Here is a 21,738-nt window from a genome sequence, read left to right as displayed (position 1 = left end):
TTTAGTAGAGTATGTCTTGATATTGACCATTCTGGGTCAATTTTCCCAGGTATATGGTGTGCCCTTTCAGTGTGGTGCTTGGAATCTTTTATTTATAGTTTTGTTCTGTTACATTGTTTCGGTTTTCTTTTCTCAGGACTCTAATCGGGTCTCATCCTTTAGACCAAACTCTAAAGCTGCATTTTCTACAACACTTTCCTGGGACTCAGGCAGACTCAGATGTTTCCCCTCAATTTTCACTTATTTCTGTAGACGGGACAACTTTATTGGACTTTATATACAATTTTTTTCATCGGTCTGCCTCATTCAACTGTGAGCTCATTGAAGACTGTATTCTTGATTGTCTCAGATTCCTGGTACCTGGAGTAATCAATCATAGCAGTGCTCAGTAAATGACTGTGAAGATGCTGAGTTGTGGCAATAGGCATACTCATTTAGAAGAAGATTCTACAAGTCTATTTATTTCAGTCAACAAATAAGAGCATTTCTATCCTAAGTACCTGATTTATCAATAAGCTGAAACTGTCTTGTTGATAAGATTGTGTGTGTGTGTGTGTGTGTGTGAATATCCCTTTCATGCAGTTGTGTGCTAGTAAATGTTTCACAACAGGTTCATGGAAAAGAGGGCCCTGATTGTAACATTTGCCAATTTCTGTGGTGTAAATATTCCCATCAGGGCTGATTTCAAGCTGTCGTCCAAATGTCATTGAATACAAGGTAGGAAGAGATCACAATTGGTTCTCGAAAGCTAGTATGAACTGGCTCCAACACACTACTGCCTTGCTGAGTCATAATTAATAAATCTATTGAAAACTGGAAAGCCATATTTGGAAATCCATGTGTCCTGGACATATCTTGAGCTGTACTTTGTAAAATGTCTCATGTATAGAGATCTTTCCCTTTTTACTTAGCATATGGACATATTTCAAGAATTGAAGAGTTGGCAGGTATAGGTAACTGAATACAGGAGGCAAAATCAGAGATGATCAGAAGTGTTGGAAAGATGCTGGTGCACTGACGGGGACAGGAAGTAGGTGGCGGAGCTGGCTGGGAATGAAGAGGGTGTCCCTTTGCTTTCCCATAATGAGGATACATCCTACTTGGGGAGCTAAGGACAGGTACTGAAGAGAAAGTCAGAAACTGCTCCTGGAGACAGAGAGTCACCTACAGAAGTCAGAGAAGAAGTCCCACCACAGAATCATCGATGGAGGAAAAATGCAGTGATAAAAATCAAAGGGTCAAATACTGAGCTTGGAGATTTGGAAGAAGGTAAACCAATAGAAAAGATGCAGTCAGGTAAGTAGGAAAAATAAATAACACCAAGAAACGCCCTGAAGGAGAATGATGAAAGTGGACAAAATGGCCAAATGCTCCATCAAAGCAGAGAGAACAAAGAATGAGGAGAGGCTACTGGATTTCAGTCAAAGGAATAGGGTCACAAAACCGTCCACAAGGGATTGCAGAAATCCACCTTTAGGGAAGACTGCCCCATATAAGTGTCGATGCTCCTTTTTTTTTTTCAAATTTATTTATTTATGTAATTTATTTATTTTTGGCTATGTTGGGTCTTTGTTGCTGTGCGTGGGCTTTCTCTAGTTGTGGCGAGCAGGGGCTACTCTTCGTTGCAATGCACGGGCTTCTCATTGTGGTGGCTTCTCCTTTTGTGGAGCACGGGCTCCAGGCGTGTGGGCTTCAGCAATTGTGGCACACAGGCTCGGTAGTTGTGGCTCGCAGGCCCTAGTGCGCAGGCTCAGTAGTTGTGGCACACGGGTTTAGCTGCCTTGCGGCATGTGGGATCTTCCCGGACTAGGGCTCGAACCTGTGTCCCCTGCGTTGGCAGGCAGATTCTCTACCACTGCGCCACCAGGGAAGCCAATGCTCCTTTTTGGTAACTAGAAAAGCAGTGTAAGAATTGAAGGTTCCTTTCTGCCTAAAACTGGGTTCAGATCTAAGGAAATCAAGGAAAAGGAATGAGCCAATGAATGAACAAAGCCCAAACATGTCATGAATAGAGCTAGTGTCGGGGAGAGAGGAGTATTCCAGATGCAGCCTAAGAGGCCTGGCTCGGCGAAAAGCAGAAATTCTGGTGTGGCTTTTCAGTCTTTCTGGGTTCAGGGGTAGTGGCCAGTTCCAAAGTGGAAGGGCCTCATCCAGAACCACAAGATTGATGGCTGCCCTGGAATGAGCCATCCCATGCCAGAGGGACGAGCCTGGCAAAAAGCTTTAGGGATGGTGGCAATTTGGCATCAGAGTCTCTGCCAAAACAAAGCAACTCAGAAATGAGAGAAAATTTCAACCATCAAGAGAAAAGCTGAATTCCGTAGGAAACACAAACTGCTGGGCGACACGTGGGCCTAACTGGACCCAAGTCTGAACGCTGGCTCTGCTTTCCTGTGCACGTGGGCACACCTGCTCCTCCTCCCACATGCAGGTGTCCTGGAGATGTGGCCTTGGCTAGGAGCAGGAAGATGTCCTGACGGTGCTTGGGCTGACCTCTTGGAGTGTGCACAAGCTTGCTCTCGCCTTGGTGAATGGTCGCCTAGGAAACTGATCTGCCTCAGGTCCAGCCCAGCTCACGTGGCTAAACTCTTCTGTCTCCTCTTCTTTCTTCCAGCAAAATCTCTTCCAGTGAATGATTTTCCTGTCCTCTGTTAGCTGGCCTGAGCTTTACTACAGCTCACTACTTCAACACCATTTTGCATTTCCCCTGTCTTTGCAAACGCTCTTGAGGAAGAGGATTTACCTGCTCAGAGGTCTATAGGGCCCAAGGACCTGTCAGCAATCTCATGGCCGCTGGCCTCAAGGACGCTATAGGCCAGATGAGAAGACCACGTGGATGCTCAGGAAGTAGCTCCCCATTAAAACGCAATAAAAAAGAAAACCTGGGGTCGTTACGAGTTAAAGCTGGGAAATGCTGTATGATTTTAGGGAGTGGAAGACTTCACAGAGGAGGGAAGCTTAGAGCTGGGCCCAGGATTTGAGGGTAACAAGAGCAAAGACACAAGGCAAGCCTGCGTCAACGTGGTAAAGGGTGTTCATTCAGTGAAACATACCCAGCAACTACAAATTCTGTTCTTCACAGAGGGAATGGACAGGAGAGGAAAGCAAGGATGTCAGCCCCAGCCTCTCCTCTAAAAGGCCAGTGAGAAGAGTTTGTTTAGGAGGTAGGATGGAACTGCGAAGGCCTCTTTTCTCTCAGAGGAAATAAGAAAAGAGGTGAGGAGGGTGTGGTATTTTAGAGCACGGCAGGGGTTCTAGGTGCTCCGGGGCTGCATCCGCTCACGCCTTGTCTTTCCCTTTTCCTGCCTCTTCCTCTTGGGTTATGTAGCACTTGCTCAGAGAAGTTATTTCCTAGAGCCATCCCTACTTTGGACACACTGAAGGGCTAAGCAACCCTCCCAAGGATGAGGGGCAGGTGGAGAAATGCTTCTCAAAAGGTAATGTGCCTGACAGCACCTGGGGACCTTGTTCAAATGCAGGTTCTCATTCCTCAGGTCAGGGTGGGACTTGAGAGCATCATCTCTCACAAGTTCCCAGCTTCTAAAAAGATGCCCATTTGGCTGGTCCCGGTGTCACACTGAGTGCAGTAAGGTGACCAAGCATTCACGATGCCAAGAGTTCTCTCCACAAATGCGTGGCTATCCCCTCCCTGAAGTTCTGCCCCTAACCTTATGGAGACAGTAACCGGAAGCATTTAATGAGGGTTTGGGGAAACATTTAGGTAGACCCTCAGTGACCTGGACGAGGACCATGACTTGTGGCTTGTCAGTTAAGATAGTTTATACATACTAGCACTTAATTGAGCTAGACAGTTAAAACAGGAAAAATATAAAACTGTAGAACATGCAGATAAAAGTACTGTCAATCCAACCTATGCTAGAAGGATGCTCAGGGGGATGGGAAGGGTCCACTCGGTTAGGTGTTTCCATACCTAATACCTCATGTTATCCTCAGAACAACCACTGTGTTAAAAGAAAGGAAAATGGAGGCTCACACAGGTTAAGGATATGGAACGAGGTCACCTGCAGGCATTAAAGCTTGTAGGTTCCATCATGGGTCTGTTTGGCTCAAAAGCTCCTGTTCTTGCATGAGAGACATGAGTGTACACAGTTTATACTAAACTTGGGTCACACAAACGCAGGTTTGAATCCCAGCTCTACCCTTGGGAACGCGACTTCAGTCTGAATGTACCTCTGTTTTCTCATCTACAGAAATGGATACATCAGCTCCCAGGGCCGTCGTTAGGATGAGATGGGAGTGGTATCATACAATAGGTTGCAACCATACCATCACTGAATTTAGGACTCAGGGAAGTTCATAAATGTCAGTTACTGTCCTTTCTTATTTCTTGAGATTATTTCTAAGGTTAGGCTGCCCCTCTGATCCCAGAAGATACACATTTGGGGCAGCGACTGGAGATTAGAGGACCCTCATTACAGACCTCAACTACCTGCTTCAAAACCTTTGCTAAAACCTCAGCCTATAGACAGTAAGGATGCAGCAACACTGGAAGAAAGAGCTGGAATAAGAATAAAGGGGGCTGCTGCCAAAGAGGGAAAAGACTTTTTCTTCCCTCTTTGTTTCCTGGTGCGCGAAGAGAGGGGATTAAGAGCGCTGCTTAAAGGAGCTCCAGAGATGGTCGCGAGCCGCGGCTAAAAGCGCGGACCCTAGAGACGTGCATGAGACGCTAAGGCTGCTGCTGCCGCCACCAAGAAGCCTGTGTGCGAGCACAGGTCACTATCCACACCACCCTTCCGGGGAGCCTGTACAGCCCGCCACTGCCAGGGTCCCGGGATCCAGGAACAACTCCTCTGGGAGAACGCACGGCGCGCCTCAGGCTGGTGCAACGTCACGCCGGTCTCTGGCGCCGCAGGCCCGCCCCGCACTCCGTGCCCCTCCCTCCCCCCCCCCCCACCCCGGCCTGAGTGAGCGAGAGTCCTTGAAGCAGGTGCTCCTTTAACCCCGTCCTATCTGAGCGCAGAACAGATGCGCTCAGGTGACCTACACGCAGAGGCGGGGCCACATCCAAAGCTGAGCCCCGGAAGCTGTGAGAACAAAGAAGAGAAAGGGAAATCTCTCCCAGCAGCCTCAGAAGCGGCGGATTAAAGCTCCACAATCAACTTGATGTACCCTGCATCTGTGGAATACCTGAAGAGACAACGAATCATCCCAAATTGAGGAGGTGGACTTTGAGAGCAAGATTTATGATTTTTTCCCCTTTTCCTCTTTTTGTGAGTGTGTATGTGTATGCTTCTGTGTGAGATTTTGTCTGTATAGTTTTGCTTCCACCATTTGTCCTAGGGTTCTATCCATCCATTTAAAAAAATTTTTTTTTCTTAATAATTATTTTTTATTTTAATTATTTTATTTTACTTTATCTTCTTTCTTTCTTTCCTTTTTTCCTTTCTTCCCTCCTTCCTCCCTCCCTCCCTCACTCCTTTCTTTCTTTCTTTCATTCTTCCTTTCTTTCTTTCTACTTCTACCAATTCTTGCTTTCTACTTTTTCTCCCTTTTATTCTGAGCCGTGTGGATGAAAGGCTCTTGGTGCTGCAGCCAGGAGTCAGTGCTGTGCCTCTGAGGTGGGAAAGCCAACTTCAGGACACCGGTCCACAAGAGACCTCCCAGCTCCACATAATATCAAACAGCGAAAATCTCCCAGAGATCTCCATCTCAATGCCAGCACCCAGCTTCACTCAACGACCAGCAAGCTACAGTGCTGGACATCCTATGCCAAACAACTAGGAAGACAGGAACACAACCCCATCCATTAGCAGAGAAGCTGCCCAAAATCATAATAAGGCCACAGACACCCCAAAACACACCACCAGACGTGGACCTGCCCACTAGAAAGACAAGATCCAGCCTCATCCACCAGAACACATGCACTAGTCCCCTCCAACAGGAAACCTACACAACCCACTGAACCAACCTTAGCCACTGGGGACAGACACCAAAAACAACAGGAACTACGAACCTGCAGCTTGTAAAAAGGAGACCCCAAACACAGTAAGATAAGCAAAATGAGAAGACAGAAAAACACACAACAGTTGAAGGAGCAAGATAAAGACCCACCAGACCTAACAAATGAAGAGGAAATAGACAGTCTACCTGAAAAAGAATTCAGAATAATGATAGTAAAGGTGATCCAAAATCTTGGAAATAGAATAGACAAAATGCAAGAAACATTTAACAAGGACCTAGAAGAACTAAAGAGGAAACAAGCAAAGATGAACAACACAATGAATGAAATTAAAAATACTCTAGATGGGATCAATAGCAGAATAACTGAGGCAGAAGAACGGATAAGTGACCTGGAAGATAAAATAGTGGAAGTAACTACCGCAGAGCAGAATAAAGAAAAAAGAATGAAAAGAACTGAGGACAGTCTGAGAGACCTCTGGGACAACATTAAATGCACCAACATCTGAATTATAGGGGTTCCAGAAGAAGAAGAGAAAAAGAAAGGGACTGAGAAAATATTTGAAGAGATTATAGTTGAAAACTTCCCTCATATGGAAAAGGAAATAGTTAATCAAGTCCAGGAAGCACAGAGAGCCCCATACAGGATAAATCCAATGAGAAATACACCAAGACACATATTAATCAAACTGTCAAAAATTAAATACAAAGAAAACATATTAAAAGCAACAAGGGAAAAACAACAAATAACACACAAGGGAATCCCCATAAGGTTAACCGCTGATCTTTCAGCAGAAACTCTGCAAGCCAGAAGGGACTGGCTGGACATATTTAAAGTGATGAAGGAGAAAAACCTGCAACCAAGATTACTCTACCCAGCAAGGATCTCATTTAGATTTGATGGAGAAATTAAAAGCTTTACAGACAAGCAAAAGCTGAGAGAGTTCAGCACCACCAAATGAGCTTTACAACAAATGCTAAAGGAAATTCTCTAGGCAGGAGACACAAGAGAAGGAAAAGACCTACAATAATGACCCCAAAACAATTAAGAAAATGGGAATAGGAACATACATATCGATAACTGCCTTAAATGTAAATGGACTAAATGCTCCCACCAAAAGACACAGATTGGCTGAATGGATACAAAAACAAGACCCATATATATGCTGTCTACAAGAGACCCACTTCAGACCTAGAGACACATACAGACTGAAAGTAAGGGGATGGAAAAAGACATTCCATGCAAATGGAAACCAAAAGAAAGCTGGAGTAGCAATTCTCATATCAGACAAAATAGACTTTAAAGTAAAGACTATTAGAAGAGACAAAGAAGGACACTACATAATGATCAAGGGATCAATCCAAGAAGAAGATATAACAATTGTAAATATTTATGTACCCAACACAGGAGCACCTCAATACATAAGGCAAATACTAACAGCCATAAAAGGGGAGATCGACAGTAACACATTCATAGTAGGGGACTTTAACACCCCACTTTCACCCATGGACAGATCACCCAAAATGAAAATAAATAAGGAAACACAAGCTTTAAATGATACATTAAACAAGATGGACTTAATTGATATTTATAGGACATTCCATCCAAAAACAACAGAATACACATTCTTCTCAAGTGCTTATGGAACATTCTCCAGGATAGATCATATCTTGGGTCACAAATCAAGCCTTGGTAAATTTAAGAAAATTGAAATTGTATCAAGTATCTTTTCTGACCACAACGCCATGAGACTACATATCAATTACAGGAACAGATCTGTAAAAAATACAAACACGTGGAGGCAAACAATACACAACTTAATAACGAAGTGATCACTGAAGAAATCAAAGAGGAAATCAAAAAATACCTAGAAATAAATGACAATGGAGACACAACGACCCAAAACATATGGGATGCAGCAAAAGCAGTTCTGAGAGGGAAGTTTATAGCAATACAATCTTACCTTAAGAAAAAGGAAACATCTCGAATAAACAACCTAACCTTGTACCTAAAGCAATTAGAGAAAGAAGAACAACAGACCCCCAAAGTTAGCAGAAGGAAAGAAATCATAAAAATCAGATCAGGAATAAATGAAAAAGAAATGAAGGAAACGATAGCAAAGGTCAATAAAACTAAAAGCTGGTTCTTTGAGAAGATAAACAAAATTGATAAACCATTAGCCTGACTCATCAAGAAAAAAAGGGAGAAGACTCAAATCAACAGAATCAGAAATGAAAAAGGAGAAGTAACAACTGACACTGCAGAAATACAAAAGATCATGAGAGATTACTACAAGCAACTCTGTGCCAATAAAATGGACAACCTGGAAGAAATGGACAAATTCTTAGAAATGTACAACCTGCCAAGACTGAATCAGGAAGAAACAGAAAATATGAACACACCAATCACAAGCACTGAAATTGAAACTGTGATTAAAAATCTCCCAACAAACAAAAGCCCAGGACCAGATGGCTTCACAGGCAAATTCTACCAAACATTTGGAGAAGAGCTATCACCTACCCTTCTCAAACTCTTCCAAAATATAGCAGAGGGAGGAACACTCCCAAACGCATTCTACGAGGCCACCATCACCCTGATACCAAAACCAGACAAGGATGTCACAAAGAAAGAAAATTACAGGCCAATATCACTGATGAACATAGATGCAAAAATCCTCAACAAAATACTAGCAAACAGAATCCAACAGCACATTAAAAGGCTCGTACCCCATGATCAAGTGGGGTTTATCCCACGAATGCAAGGATTCTTCAATATATGCAAATCAATCAACGTGATACACCATATTAACAAACTGAAGGAAAAAAACCATATGATCATCTCAATAGATGCAGAGAAAGCTTTTGACAAAATTCAACACCCATTTACGATAAAAACCCTCCAGAAAGTAGGCATAGAGGGAACTTTCCTCAACATAATAAAGGCCATATATGACAAACCCAGAGCCAACATCATCCTCAATGGTGAAAAACTGAAAGCATTTCCACTGGGATCAGGAACAAGACAAGGTTGCCCACTCTCACCACTCTTATTCAACATAGTTTTGGAAGTTTTAGCCACAGCAATCAGAGAAGAAAAGGAATCCAAATCAGAAAAGAAGAAGTAAAGCTGTCACTGTTTGCAGATGACATGATACTATACATAGAGAATCCTAAAGATTCTACCAGAAAACTACTAGAGCTAATCAATAAATTTGGTAAAGTAGCAGGATACAAAATTAATGCACAGAAATCTCTGGCATTCCTATACACTAATGATGAAAAATATGAAAGTAAAATCAAGCAAACACTCCCATTTACATTGCAACAAAAAGAATAAAATGTCTAGGAATAAACCTACCTAAGGAGACAAAAGACCTGTATGCAGAAAATTATAAGACACTGATGAAAGAAATTAAAGATGATACCAATAGATGGAGAGATATACCATGTTCTTGGATTGGAAGAATCAACATTGTAAAAATGACTGTACTACCCAAAGCAATCTACAGATTCAATACAATCCCTATCAAACTACCACTGGCATTTTTCACAGAACTAGAACAAAAAATTTCACAATTTGTATGGAAACACAAAAGACCCCAAATAGCCAAAGCAATCTTGAGAACCAAAAACGGAGCTGGAGCAATCAGGTTTCCGGACTTCAGACTATACTACAAATCTACAGTAATCAAGACAGTATGGTACTGGCACAAGAACAGTAAGATAGATCAATGGAACAGGATAGAAAGCCCAGAGATAAACCCACGCATATATGGTCACCTTATCTTCGATAAAGGAGGCAGGACTGTACAGTGGAGGAAGGACAGCCTCTTCAATAAGTGGTGCTGGGAAAACTGGACAGGTACTTGTAAATGTATAAGATTAGATCACTCCCTAACACCATACACAAAAATAAGCTCAAAATGGATTAAAGACCTAAATGTAAGGCCAGAAACTATCAAACTCTTAGAGGAAAACATGGGCAGACACTCTATGACATAAATCACAGCAAGATCCTTTTTGACCCACCTCTTAGAGAAATGGAAATAAAAATAAACAAATGGGACCTAATGAAACTTCAAAGCTTTTGCACAGCAAAGGAAACCATAAACAAGACCAAAAGACAACCCTCAGAATGGGAGAAAATATTTGCAAATGGAGCAACAGACAAAGGATTAATCTCCAAAATGTATAAGCAGCTCATGTAGCTCAATAACAAAAAAACAAACAACCCAATCCAAAAATGGGCAGAAGACCTACATAGACATTTCTCCAAAGAAGATATACAGACTGCCAACAAACACATGAAAGAATGCTCAACATCATTAATCATTAGAGAAATGCAAATCAAAACTACAATGAGAAATCATCTCACACCGGTCAGAATGGCCATCATCAAAAAGTCTAGAAACAATAAATGCTGGAGAGGGTGTGGAGAAAAGGGAACACTCTTGCACTGCTGGTGGGAATGTGAATTGGTACAGCCACTATGGAGAACAGTATGGAGGTTCCTTAAAAAACTACAAATAGAACTACCATATGACCCAGCAATCCCACTACTGGGCATATACCCTGAGAAAACCATAATTCAAAGAGTCATGTACCAAAATGTTCATTGCAGCTCTATTTACAATAGCCCGGAGATGGAACAACCTAAGTGTCCATCATCGGATGAACTGATAAAGAAGATTTGGCACATATATACAATGGGATATTACTCAGCCATAAAAAGAAACGAAATTGAGCTCTTTGTAATGAAGTGGATAGACCTAGAGTCTATCGTACAGAGTGAAGTAAGTCAGAAAGAGAAAGACAAATACTGTATGCTAACACATATATATGGAATTTAAGAAAAAAAAATGTCATGAAGAACCTAGGGGTAAGACAGGAATAAAGACACAGACCTACTAGAGAATGGACTTGAGGATATGGGGAGTGGGAAGGGTGAGCTGTGACAAAGCGAGAGAGAGGCACGGACATATATACACTACCAAATGTAAGGTAGATAGCTAGTGGGAAGCAGCTGCATAGCACAGGGATATCAGCTCAGTGCTTTGTGACCGCCTGGAGGGGTGGGATAGGGAGGGTGGGAGGGAGGGAGACGCAAGAGGGAAGAGATGTGGGAATATATGTATATGTATAACTGATTCACTTTGTTATGAAGCAGCAACTAACACACCATTGTAAAGCAATTCTACTCCAATAAAGATGTAAAAAAAAAAGAATAAAGGGGGCTGGGATATGAGTCCCATCAGTTCAAGGAAAGCCCTGCGAGGTATTCTGGGGAACTGAAAGTTGATTTTTCCAACCTGTAGGAGGTGACTTGATGGACGCAGTGATGGGAATACTTTGAGGTGTTAGATGGTGTGGAGATGAGAGAGTGGTACAGAGGCCGGGAATCTGGTAGGCAGTGTAATATCAAAGAGAGAACCCTTGGGATAAGGTTAAAAGGCGTGGATTCTGCGCCTACCTTGCAGCTTATTTCAGCTATTTGGGTTTAATTTTCCCCACGTGAAAAATGAGGCATTGCTACTAGACTCTAATAAGTCCTGGCAGCACTAAAATGATAGTTTGGAATTCTGCTTATTGCAATTAACGTGAACTTGAGAGGGTAAATGGTAAAATCAGCAACGGTATCAACGGAATGCAAAGGAAGTAAAGGTGTGGAAAATTTTCAGAAAGTTGAAATGTCAGGGTTTAATAAATAATTCTGTATAAGGAGACCTAAGGCAGAGAAGAACCAAACCGATTTTGAGTTAATCCTGGGATACAATGACTTTGGTTCTTCCAAAAGAAAGAAGTAATGGGATTTGGTTTAGGAGGAACGTGTTGAGTACAGTTTAAGTAATATTGAGTAAAAACTGAAAACAGATCATTATGTGTAGGTCTGGACCAGGGCACTTACACAACCCAGACAGTGAGTAAGTGCCTCCTGAAATTTTGCACCCTAGACATTCCACTCACCTCAAACTAGCCCCAGCTCTCATCTCAGGGAGGAAATAGCGAAAGGCTGAAAAAAGGGAGGCGCAGAAAAGAAGGGACTGTAAAGTTTGCAATGGCCCTTACCTTTGACCAGTCTCCCACGGTTAGATGCGGAGGACAGTCTGTTCTGGCACAGGACTTATGAGAAGATGCCTTGGGTCCTTGACACAATTCATCTGAGAGACTCAGAAAGCTGCCATCCGTTAACAGCTGCTGACAGGTGACCCTGCGATTCTGAGTTCCCCCACCACAGGTCCTGGAACACTGAGAAGACAGAAGGAGGTGAGTCAACGGGCTTGGCCCTCTTCAACTTAGTGCAATGCAGGGCTCTTACAATCATCGGCCTGGCGGCCGTGGAGTCATCAGTCTACCATACCTGCTGCCATTCTTCAATATGCCAGCTAGGAGGGCAATCAAACTGATTGCATGCTTGTAAGGCATGGGGCTTCTCATCTTGGCATTCCTCAGGAGGGGAGGGGGATTCCCCAGGGTGCAGGCAGTACACTTCTCGGGTCTGGATTCCAACGCCACAGGTAGCTGAGCAGGGTCCCCAAGAGCCCGTGTGCCACCTGTACCAAAAAAAAAAGTGGGCAACATTAAGTGTCCAATGGACTCTGTGCAACAACCAGAGCATGGACAAGTTCCTCTCTGGACTTCCAGACTCCACACGCCACATCCAGATCCTGGAGTCACAGCATCAACATATGCAATTCAAGTCCAGAAATACAATGTTTCCAGGCAAGAAGTGTCAGGAAAGGGTTTAAAGATTTTACCTATGTTGGGAAAGTCCAGAGTACATTTCTCTCCATCCTAACCTACCACCCTACATACAGCAATAATAAAATCTTAGTTTTGTTTTGAATAGAGCCCCAAGGCAAGGATGAATTATATAGGTGCCAAAAGAATTTTAAATGCTTAAAAGCACACTTCAGGAAATTTTCAGGGCACCTGGATTCATTCTTTAGAATATCCCTAAGAAAATTCTTTTATGTTAGGATAATATATATATATGTATATGAAATGTGATTCCTTTCCAATAAGATCTTGGAAAAATCAGGTTTTCTCATGAAACATCTGTAAAAATTAAAACCCAGGGCAGCTGCTCATGACACATATTTCCAAGTTGCCTTCAAAAAAGATTCTCTCAATTCACACTCTCACCAAAAGCAAGTGAGACGGCCTGGTTTCTTACAGCCACACCAACACTGGACAATATCATTTTAAAAAGTCTCTGCCTGTCTGATGGGTAAAAACTTGTATACAATGATTATTTTAATTTGTGGATATTTAATTCTTAGTAATCATGAATTTTTAACTAGTTACTGTAAAGATATATCATGAGGAAAAACTTTTTAAATGCTTAAAATGTACATTAATAAAAAAATACTTGCTCCAGGGTAGTTTGTAACAGCAAAAAAATAATTAATTAATTAATTAAATTTTACAAAGTGGAAGGAGGCCATCTAAACATTTAATAATAAAGGGCAAAATAAATAATTGTCTATTCATAAAGCACCATGCTAGCAGCCATTGAAAGTAAAGTAGATATATAGTTACTGACATGGAAATACATTCATGTATTTTTATTAGAAAATAGGTCATAAAATTGCCATGCTATTTTATGCACTATAAATGCATGCAGAAAAAGAATATGGATAATTACACATTGAAATGTTAACAGTGATGATCTCTAAGTGATAGGATTTTTATTTTCTTTATTCTTGCTAGTATCTTTCTCCTGATTTTTCTTATAATAAACATTCATTATCAGAAAAAATAAGTTAGTTCTTTGAAAAATATTAGTGTTTATCTAAAGGTGATTTTTCAGACTTCTAACTTTCTATAACAAACATGTTTTACTTATGTGACTGAGAGAAAAAATGAAGAACAGTATTAAAGACAAATAGGGCAAAAAGAGTAAAATCTTAATTTATGAAGGCAAGAGTTCACATGATGATATAACAAATACGGAGACTGAATAACAAGCACAAATATGTATGAAATATGAGATGTTAGATATAAGAAAAATGGAAGGATATGTAATAAAAAAAATTTAAGCTGTGAAATACTTCTCTAAGCTCCTGGCTTATCAAAAAGATGAATTTTAATAAGAACATAGAGAACTAAATAATACATTTGAAAATTTTGATGAAATACATGTTGTTAGGCAACTACAAAAAGTTCTATGCAAGAAAGGGACTAGAGCTTGCTAATTGTGTGATTGAGTGCCTACAAGTTTCTAAGAAACAAGTGAATTCCTATGTTATTTAAAATGTTCCAAAGTAAAGAAGAGGATGAAATATTTTAATGTATATTATGAAGCTCGGTAAAACCTGAGCACAAAATCTGACAAATGTATATAAAGAAAATATTTTTTATGTATGGTTATGTATTCTGAATTCTAAATAAAAGAGAAATATAAATCCTAAGTAAAATGGAAGCAAGTCAATCAAAGGATTAAAATAATACACAGTACACGCTATGGACTGAATGTTTGTATCCCTCCCCAAATTCATATGTTGAATCCCTAACCTCCAATGTGATAGTGTTTGGAAATTAGGCCTTTAGGTCAAAATTAGGGTTAGAAGAGGCCATAAGGGTGGGGCCTTCCTGATGGGACTAGTGCCCTTGTAAGAAGATAAACCAGAGAGCTTGCTCTCTCTCTCTCTCTCTCTCTCTCTCTCTCTCTCTCTCTCTCTCTTTCTGCCATAAAAGGACACAGTGAGAAGGCAGCTGTCAGCAAGCTGGGAAGAGAGCTGTCATCAAACACGGTACCCTGCTGGCACCTTGATCTTAAAAGTTCTAGCCTCCAGAGCTGTGAGAAAATAAACTTTTGTTCTTTAAGCCACCTAGTCTATCACATTTCTGACCACAGTGGAACTATATTAGATAATCCCCCAAATATTTAGAAATTATGCAATAACCTTTTAAATTACTCATGGGTCAAAGAAGAAATCACAATGAAAATTAGAAAGTATTTTTAAATGTATGTTAAAAAACATGAAATGTCAAAATCTGTGGGATGCAGCTAAAGCCATGATTAGAAGAAAATCAATGTCTTAAATGTACATATTAAAATGCAAGAAAGGCTGAAAACAATAATCTATTTCAAGAAGTTAAAAAAATCAGTATATTAGACCAAAAAAAGTAAAGGAGAGGAAACAAAAAAAGAGATGAGTACAGAAATGAGTAAACTAGAAAACAAAAGTTGGCTGTTCAAAAGACAAATAAAATTGATAAATTTATGGTGAACTATGAAGAACAAAAATAGAGACAGCATAAATATAAGGAATTTAAGGGGAATCTCAAAGGCATTAAAAATAATAAAAGTATAATAGGTGTAAAATGAAAAACATTATGTCAAACAATAAATAAATTTAAATAAATTTAAAAATTGGATTTTTTTAACTTTACAATAAATTCAATTAACATGCAAAAAGACAAATGAATATATAAACCAGCATTCATACTCCTTTAGCACTTACCCTTAAATTATAGCATATATCACTATAAATGCTGATAACAAAGTCTAGAGTTTCTTGGTATCTCTATTCCTTTTCTTGATCAAGATGACAGGGCTTCTTGAACTACTCACATCTGTTACTGTTGTCTAGAATTCTGTTTCTCCTGACTTTTCCATACTTATTTTAATCATTCCTGTTTTGTTTTGTTTTTCCACGGGTTTGGTTGAGTTCATTATATTTTTTTATTCTGCTTTCTCCTCTGCTATCTTTTATCCTTAGAGTTACCCTTGGAAATTTAAAGGGCCTATTTAACATCTCTAGAGTTAATCAAAATTATTTCCATCTTCACAAATAGTACAAGGGGCTTAAATCACTTTAACTCCACAATCAACATTTGACCCAGTTTTACAACGCTTTGTTGTCCAATATCTATTTCAAATCCACATTCAGATATTATTATTGACTTGCACAGTCAGTGATTCTTTTTTAGATAGCTGTCTTTACCATGTACTTTGGTCAGTATTCATTCTTATATCTCAGACCGTCCCTCTAGGATCAGTTTTCTGCTTAATAAACACATTTTAAAAAAATTATCTTTAGTGAAAGTTTGCTGATAGTAAAGTCTCCTGGTTTTGCTCACCTAAAATTTCTAACATAATAGTAGTGAACATTTATCGATCACTTACCATGGGCCAAGCTCTTTTTAGAGTACTTTACATGTATTAACACACTTAATCCTCACATCACCTATAAGGCCATGGTTTGCTGACCCCATTACAATCTGAAAATATCCTTGTTTCATCTTTGAAATATTGTTCACTAAGTATGTGATTCCAGGCTGACAGTTATTTCCTCTGAACCATCTGAAGATAATATTCCATTATTACTAATGAGAAGAATACTGTCAGTTTTTGCTGTTCCTCTTATACATCTCTTCTCTCTGATTGCTTCTGAGATATTTTCTTTGTCTTTGGAGTTCCAAGGCTTCCCAACCATATGTCTAGGTGTGTATCTCTTTTTTATTTTTCCTGCTTGGGATCTGTTGTAACTCCAGATTCTCAGGATTCATATTTTTCATTAACTCCAAAATATTCTCAGCCATTATCTCTTTGAATATTACCTGCTCTCTTTTTGCAGCTTCATTTAGATACATACCTTCTCAATATATCCTCTGTATTTCTTATCTCCAGTGCATATTTTACATACCTCGTTTGCTCTCTGTGTTTTTTTTTTTTTTTTGTGGTACGCGGACCTCTCACTATTGTGGCCTCTCCCGTTGCGGAGCACAGGCTCCGGACGCGCAGGCTCAGCGGCCATGGCTCACGGGCCTAGCTGCTCCGTGGCATGTGGGATCTTCCCAGACCGGGGCACGAACCCGCGTCCCCTGCATCGGCAGGTGGACTCTCAACCACTGCGCCACCAGGGAAGCCCCTCTCTGTGCTTTTTTCCAGGTAATTTCTTCAGAACTCTCTTCTACTTCACCTGTTTGCCCCATTCCATAACTTTTAAATGTCAGTGATTTTATATTTAACCTCTAGATATTCTATTAGGTTGAACCATATGAATTTGCCAATATTTGACCATTTTTAACCAATGAAATTTAAGTTTTATATGATTCAACCTAATATTTGGTTCTTTAAAAAAACTGTCCAAGTATTTTTGATAGGTTGTTCCTAGCTTAGGTTTTCATTTCCAGTTTTATACCTTTAAGTATTTTAAACAAACTTATTTTATATTCTGTATCTGATAATTCCAACTGTCTGATTCCCCACTGATTCTCCCATGTTGTTTATTCCTGAGTATTTTGATTTTTGATTATGAGGTCATTCCTATTAGGTCTTGATTATGAGGTCATTCCTATTAGGTCTTGGTGGGAATTTTAAGTTCTAGGTGGAAGTTACATCACTCCTCTACACAGAATTTGCATTACGTCTGTCAAAACGAATGTGAATTAATTTTTCAGATCACATAGTCAGATGGATATAACCCCCCCTCCTGCATAAAGGGCTGTTGGTAGCTGTTCCCAGGAAGGTACTAACTTTTATACAGGGTTACCACTCTAGATTCATGCCTCAGCTTCGTTTTGGCTACTGAGGATTTCCCCTACTTTCTTACAAGCTTAATTCTACATTTCAAGTTATTTTTACATATTCTACCTAGTATTTTAGGAGCTTTAACAAAAGGGCATTCAGGATATCTAGTCCATCACAAGGCTAAAAATGGACACCCACATTCATATACTTGAAAGTTTAGCAAGTTTAGCTCTAGGGTGATCATGACTTTCCCTGAGTTCTCTAAATATGTTATTCCTTTGTTTTCTGGAAACTCCACTTGTTAATAAGTGCTTGGGGTTAATATGTCGTTCATGTCTTATAGCTTTTAAGAATTTCTTGTCATCCTTGATTTTCTGCAGTCTCACTATGCCCTATCAAAGTGGGGATTTGTTTTCCCTCATTTCTCTTGATACTAGAAGTATTTTTTCCTGAGTTTTAGTCAACAGTTTAATATCTTGCTTCTCTGCCATGATTTCCCTATTTCTGCACTTTCTTCTCTTTTCCCCAAATCACCAACCTTCTGTGGTTTGATTCATTTGACACCCTCACACTATCTTCAAGTCACCAACTCTTTCAATTGTCTATAGCTTATTCTTTTATTTCATTGACTGTTTTTCATTGCTAGGTTTTCTAATGCTTTCTTTATAATACACATCTATTCTTACCACATTCCTGCCTATTTCTATTTCAAAATTTCTAGTCCTTTACATGGATATTATTTATTAGTTATTTCTCCAAAGATCCCAATAATACTTAGTTGAAAGTATTTTCAGATTGTTCTTATATTTTAATTTCTTCTGGAGTGAATTCATCTTTCAACTATTGAATCTGTGGGCTATCTTCCTAAGTATTAGATTTTTTTACATGCTTTGGAACTTCATTTTGCAGCCTCAACTGGAAGAGGGTATTCTCTCCCTCCACCTCCTTCAATCCTTTTCTCTGTCTCTGAACCCTTCCTGTCTCAGTTTTGTTTGCCTCCATTTAGCCCTCCAGGGTCTCCAGTCTAGAACGAGGTCTTATATGGACAACGTGGCACAGAAGCACTATAAGGACACTGACGATCCAACCACCGAGCCAACAGGTGACCTGGGGCGGTATCTGGTCCCAGGCCTCTATCTGTGTTTGTCCTTCCTCTTCACAAGTGAGCAGCCTCAGGTAAACAATGGCTTCAGGCTGTGATCAGCAGCAGCTTTTTTTCTTTTTTTTTCACAAAGAAGCAACGAACATGGGTCCTTTCCCACGAATTAAAAGGAAGATGTTAAGTCACTGCTCTCCATAGGATTGGATATAATTGGAAGTATATAAGTTAACCTATTAACTAGCCTATTAATATCTAAATTTCCAGGAGCTTTAGAGGTGAGGGAAATCACCAATAGTAGATATATAGGTCATACTTTGAAGACAATCAGACTACATGGCTAAATAATTAGAAGGCTTTTGTCACACTATTAAAACAACTCAGCTTAACTATGTAAGTTATTTGAAGTTACTTCAGGATGATTAGTCTTTCAAGAAAGTATGTAACTAGAAGAATCAATTAGTGCCCTAAGGAAGCAGAAGTGGAACCATTTTTATTCAAGAAATGGATAACAGTTTCTTATTAACAGACAGTGAACTAAACACAGAATTTTTTTTTTTAATTCAAGAACTGGGTAACAAGTCGGTACAGAAACACATTACTCTTGCCTCCTGTTTCCCTACTTCCCTGTCTAGCTGTGTTGAATCCTGTCATAGAAGAAGGCTCTTCTCGGACTAGTGGGACCGTTAAGTAACCCCGCATGTTTCTATGAACCGCTGGCTCTCTCTTGGAAAAAGCAGACTCCATAAATAGCAGACACTCAGCAGTTATAGGATAGACCAAGGGGAGTAACCCCATAAAAACAAATAAATATATAACACCCCACCTTGGAGAGTTCAGGCTAATACATCAATACAATACATTTGCCTTTGGGTAAATAAAGATCTGCTGACCGTCCAATCCAATCTCACTGGTAAGTTTCACCCTGCGGTAATATTTTACTGCTATTGCCCTTGGAGTCAGTAAGTATTTGTAGGTAAATATTGTGCAACACCCTGTTCCTGTTATTCCTACACCACTGGTTTCTAGAACCTAAAACATTTTTGTAAGATTACCTTTATTTTGGCATCAACCCTTTGTCTCTGCTGGTTTTTTTCCAATAGGACTCTCAACCTTCAAAAAATTTATTAAATTTGCAACTTCAAAATGAGGAATACGATTTCCCTTCACATAAAAGCAGACCCTTAATTTTGCAAAGTGGCCAAGATATATTGTGTGTTGCCTTAGTCCTAGCGTGAAAGCTCTGTGAACAAGATGCTGCTAAAGAAGACACTGTGCAGGATCTCTCGCCGAGGCTGAGGGAAGGAAGGGATCCTGCACGTGGGCTGGTGCGTGTAAACCAGCGTGCTCCCATCAGCAGCCTTAAGGAACGGTTTCTAGACTTGTTGTCAAATCTTGCCCTGATTGGTAAGCCAAGGAAGGACAGCTCTGCAACACAAACTCAACCCTGCCTTGGCCGCCTGGGCAGGTCAAGCAAAGGCTGTTATTCTTAGAACTAAAACAAACCCTGAGCATTTCAAACAACTCATGAGTAGATATGAGGATAATTGCAAAAACACTAGGCAGAGTCCTAGAGATGTGAGTGAAAAATGCAACCTGAAAGCATGACTCAACAATGAAAGACTAGAGCTGAAAGGGACCTTGGTGATCATAAAGTCTGACACTTTTCGTCAACATTCAGACTGAGAAACTAGGCCCAGAGAGCTAAGGGACATGTCTGAAATGCCTTGATGGAGGTAGAACTAGGGCTCTATCTCGTTCCCCTGACCCATTCCCACTTCTTTCTGGATTATTAAGACTTACCCCTATCAAGTATCTAAGGTTAGGGTCCCATTTCACATTGTTGGACTTCATTACACCAGTGAGAAGTGAGCCACTGCTTACGTTTATGGGAGAGTATTAGTTTATTTCCTGGAGGAGGGCTCCAGGCAGAGGGCATGGTATGTGCAAAGGCCCAGAAGCCATGAATGAGTATGAACATGGGTCATAGTGAATAATTTAGTGTGGCTGCTGGGCAAGTTCCTCAGCGTGAGCACCCGTGTGTGTGTGTGTGTGTGTGTGTGTGTGTGTGTAGCGTGTGATGAGGTGAGAGTGGTCATGACAGGAAATGTGGTTCAAGAACCTAAAACCAGGGTAACAAAGACTTTACTTGCTGTTATGGGTTGAACTCTTTTCTTCAAAAAGATGTTGAAGTCCTAACTGCTAGTGCCTAGAAGTGTGACTTTATTTGGAAATAGGGTCTTTATAGATGATCAAGTTAGGATGAGGTCATTAGATATTGGACCCTGATCCAATATGAGTAGTGACCTTATAAAAGGGAAATTTCGATGCAGAGACATACAGAGGGAAGAGGATATGAAAACACATGAGGAATGCCATCCACAAGCTGAGGAACGTTCAAGCTACCAGAAGTTAGGAGAGAGGCACAGAACTGGTTTTCCCTCACAGCCCTCTGAAGGAACCAACCCTGCCAAAACACCTTGTTTATGGACTTCTAGTCTCCAGACTGGTGAGACAATAAACTTCTATTGTTTTAGCCACTTAGTTGGTGGTACTTTGTTATGGCAGCCCAAGGAAACAAATACCTATGCCAAAGTAAAGAATGTGGATTTTCCACAGGTAAAGGGAAGTCATTGAATGGTTTTTTGTGGAAGTTCACACGGTCATTCTACAATTTAGAAGGATCTTTCATAGTCACATGTGTGCATATGGATCAGGGAAACATTAGAAGCAGGAGTTATTTAGGAACTAAGAAACCGTTCCGTCAAAACATCTGAATCAAGGTAGTTAGGAATGGATAGGACCTGGGAATTATCATACTAAGACAAATATCAAATGATATCACTTATATGTGGAATCTAAAATATGGTACAAATCAACATATATATGAAACAAAAACAGACTCACAGACATAGAGAACAGACTTGTGGTTGCCAAGAGGGAAGGGTTTGGGGAGGGAAGTATTGGGAGCTTGGGATTAGCAGATGCAAACTATTATATATAGGATGGATAAACAACAAGGTCCTACTGTACAGCACAGGGGTCTATATTCAATATCCTGTGGTAAACCATAATAAAAAATATGAAAAAGAATATATATATATATACGTATAACTGAGTCACTTTGCTGTACAGAAGAAATTAACACAACATTGTAAATTAACTATACTTCAATAAAATTTAAAAACAAAACAAAAACACCTCTGCAAAATCCTGGAGCACAGAGGGGCATGATTTGGGA

General features: G+C 40.1%; 1 protein-coding gene across 1 annotated transcript in view; it reads right to left on the bottom strand.

Annotated features, from left to right (window-relative positions):
• Positions 1 to 21,738, bottom strand: part of ADAMTSL3 (ADAMTS like 3) — a 368,709-nt gene that overhangs the window by 74,388 nt on the left and 272,583 nt on the right. Inside the window, 2 exon segments of the mRNA XM_065871391.1 lie at positions 11,986 to 12,165; positions 12,278 to 12,470. Of these exon segments, the coding sequence (XP_065727463.1) occupies positions 11,986 to 12,165; positions 12,278 to 12,470 (373 nt within the window).

Source organism: Phocoena phocoena, chromosome 2 (genome assembly GCF_963924675.1).
Source record: "Phocoena phocoena chromosome 2, mPhoPho1.1, whole genome shotgun sequence".
NCBI classification, from domain to species: Eukaryota; Metazoa; Chordata; class Mammalia; order Artiodactyla; family Phocoenidae; genus Phocoena; species Phocoena phocoena.
This window is presented reverse-complemented; position numbering and strand designations above follow the sequence as displayed.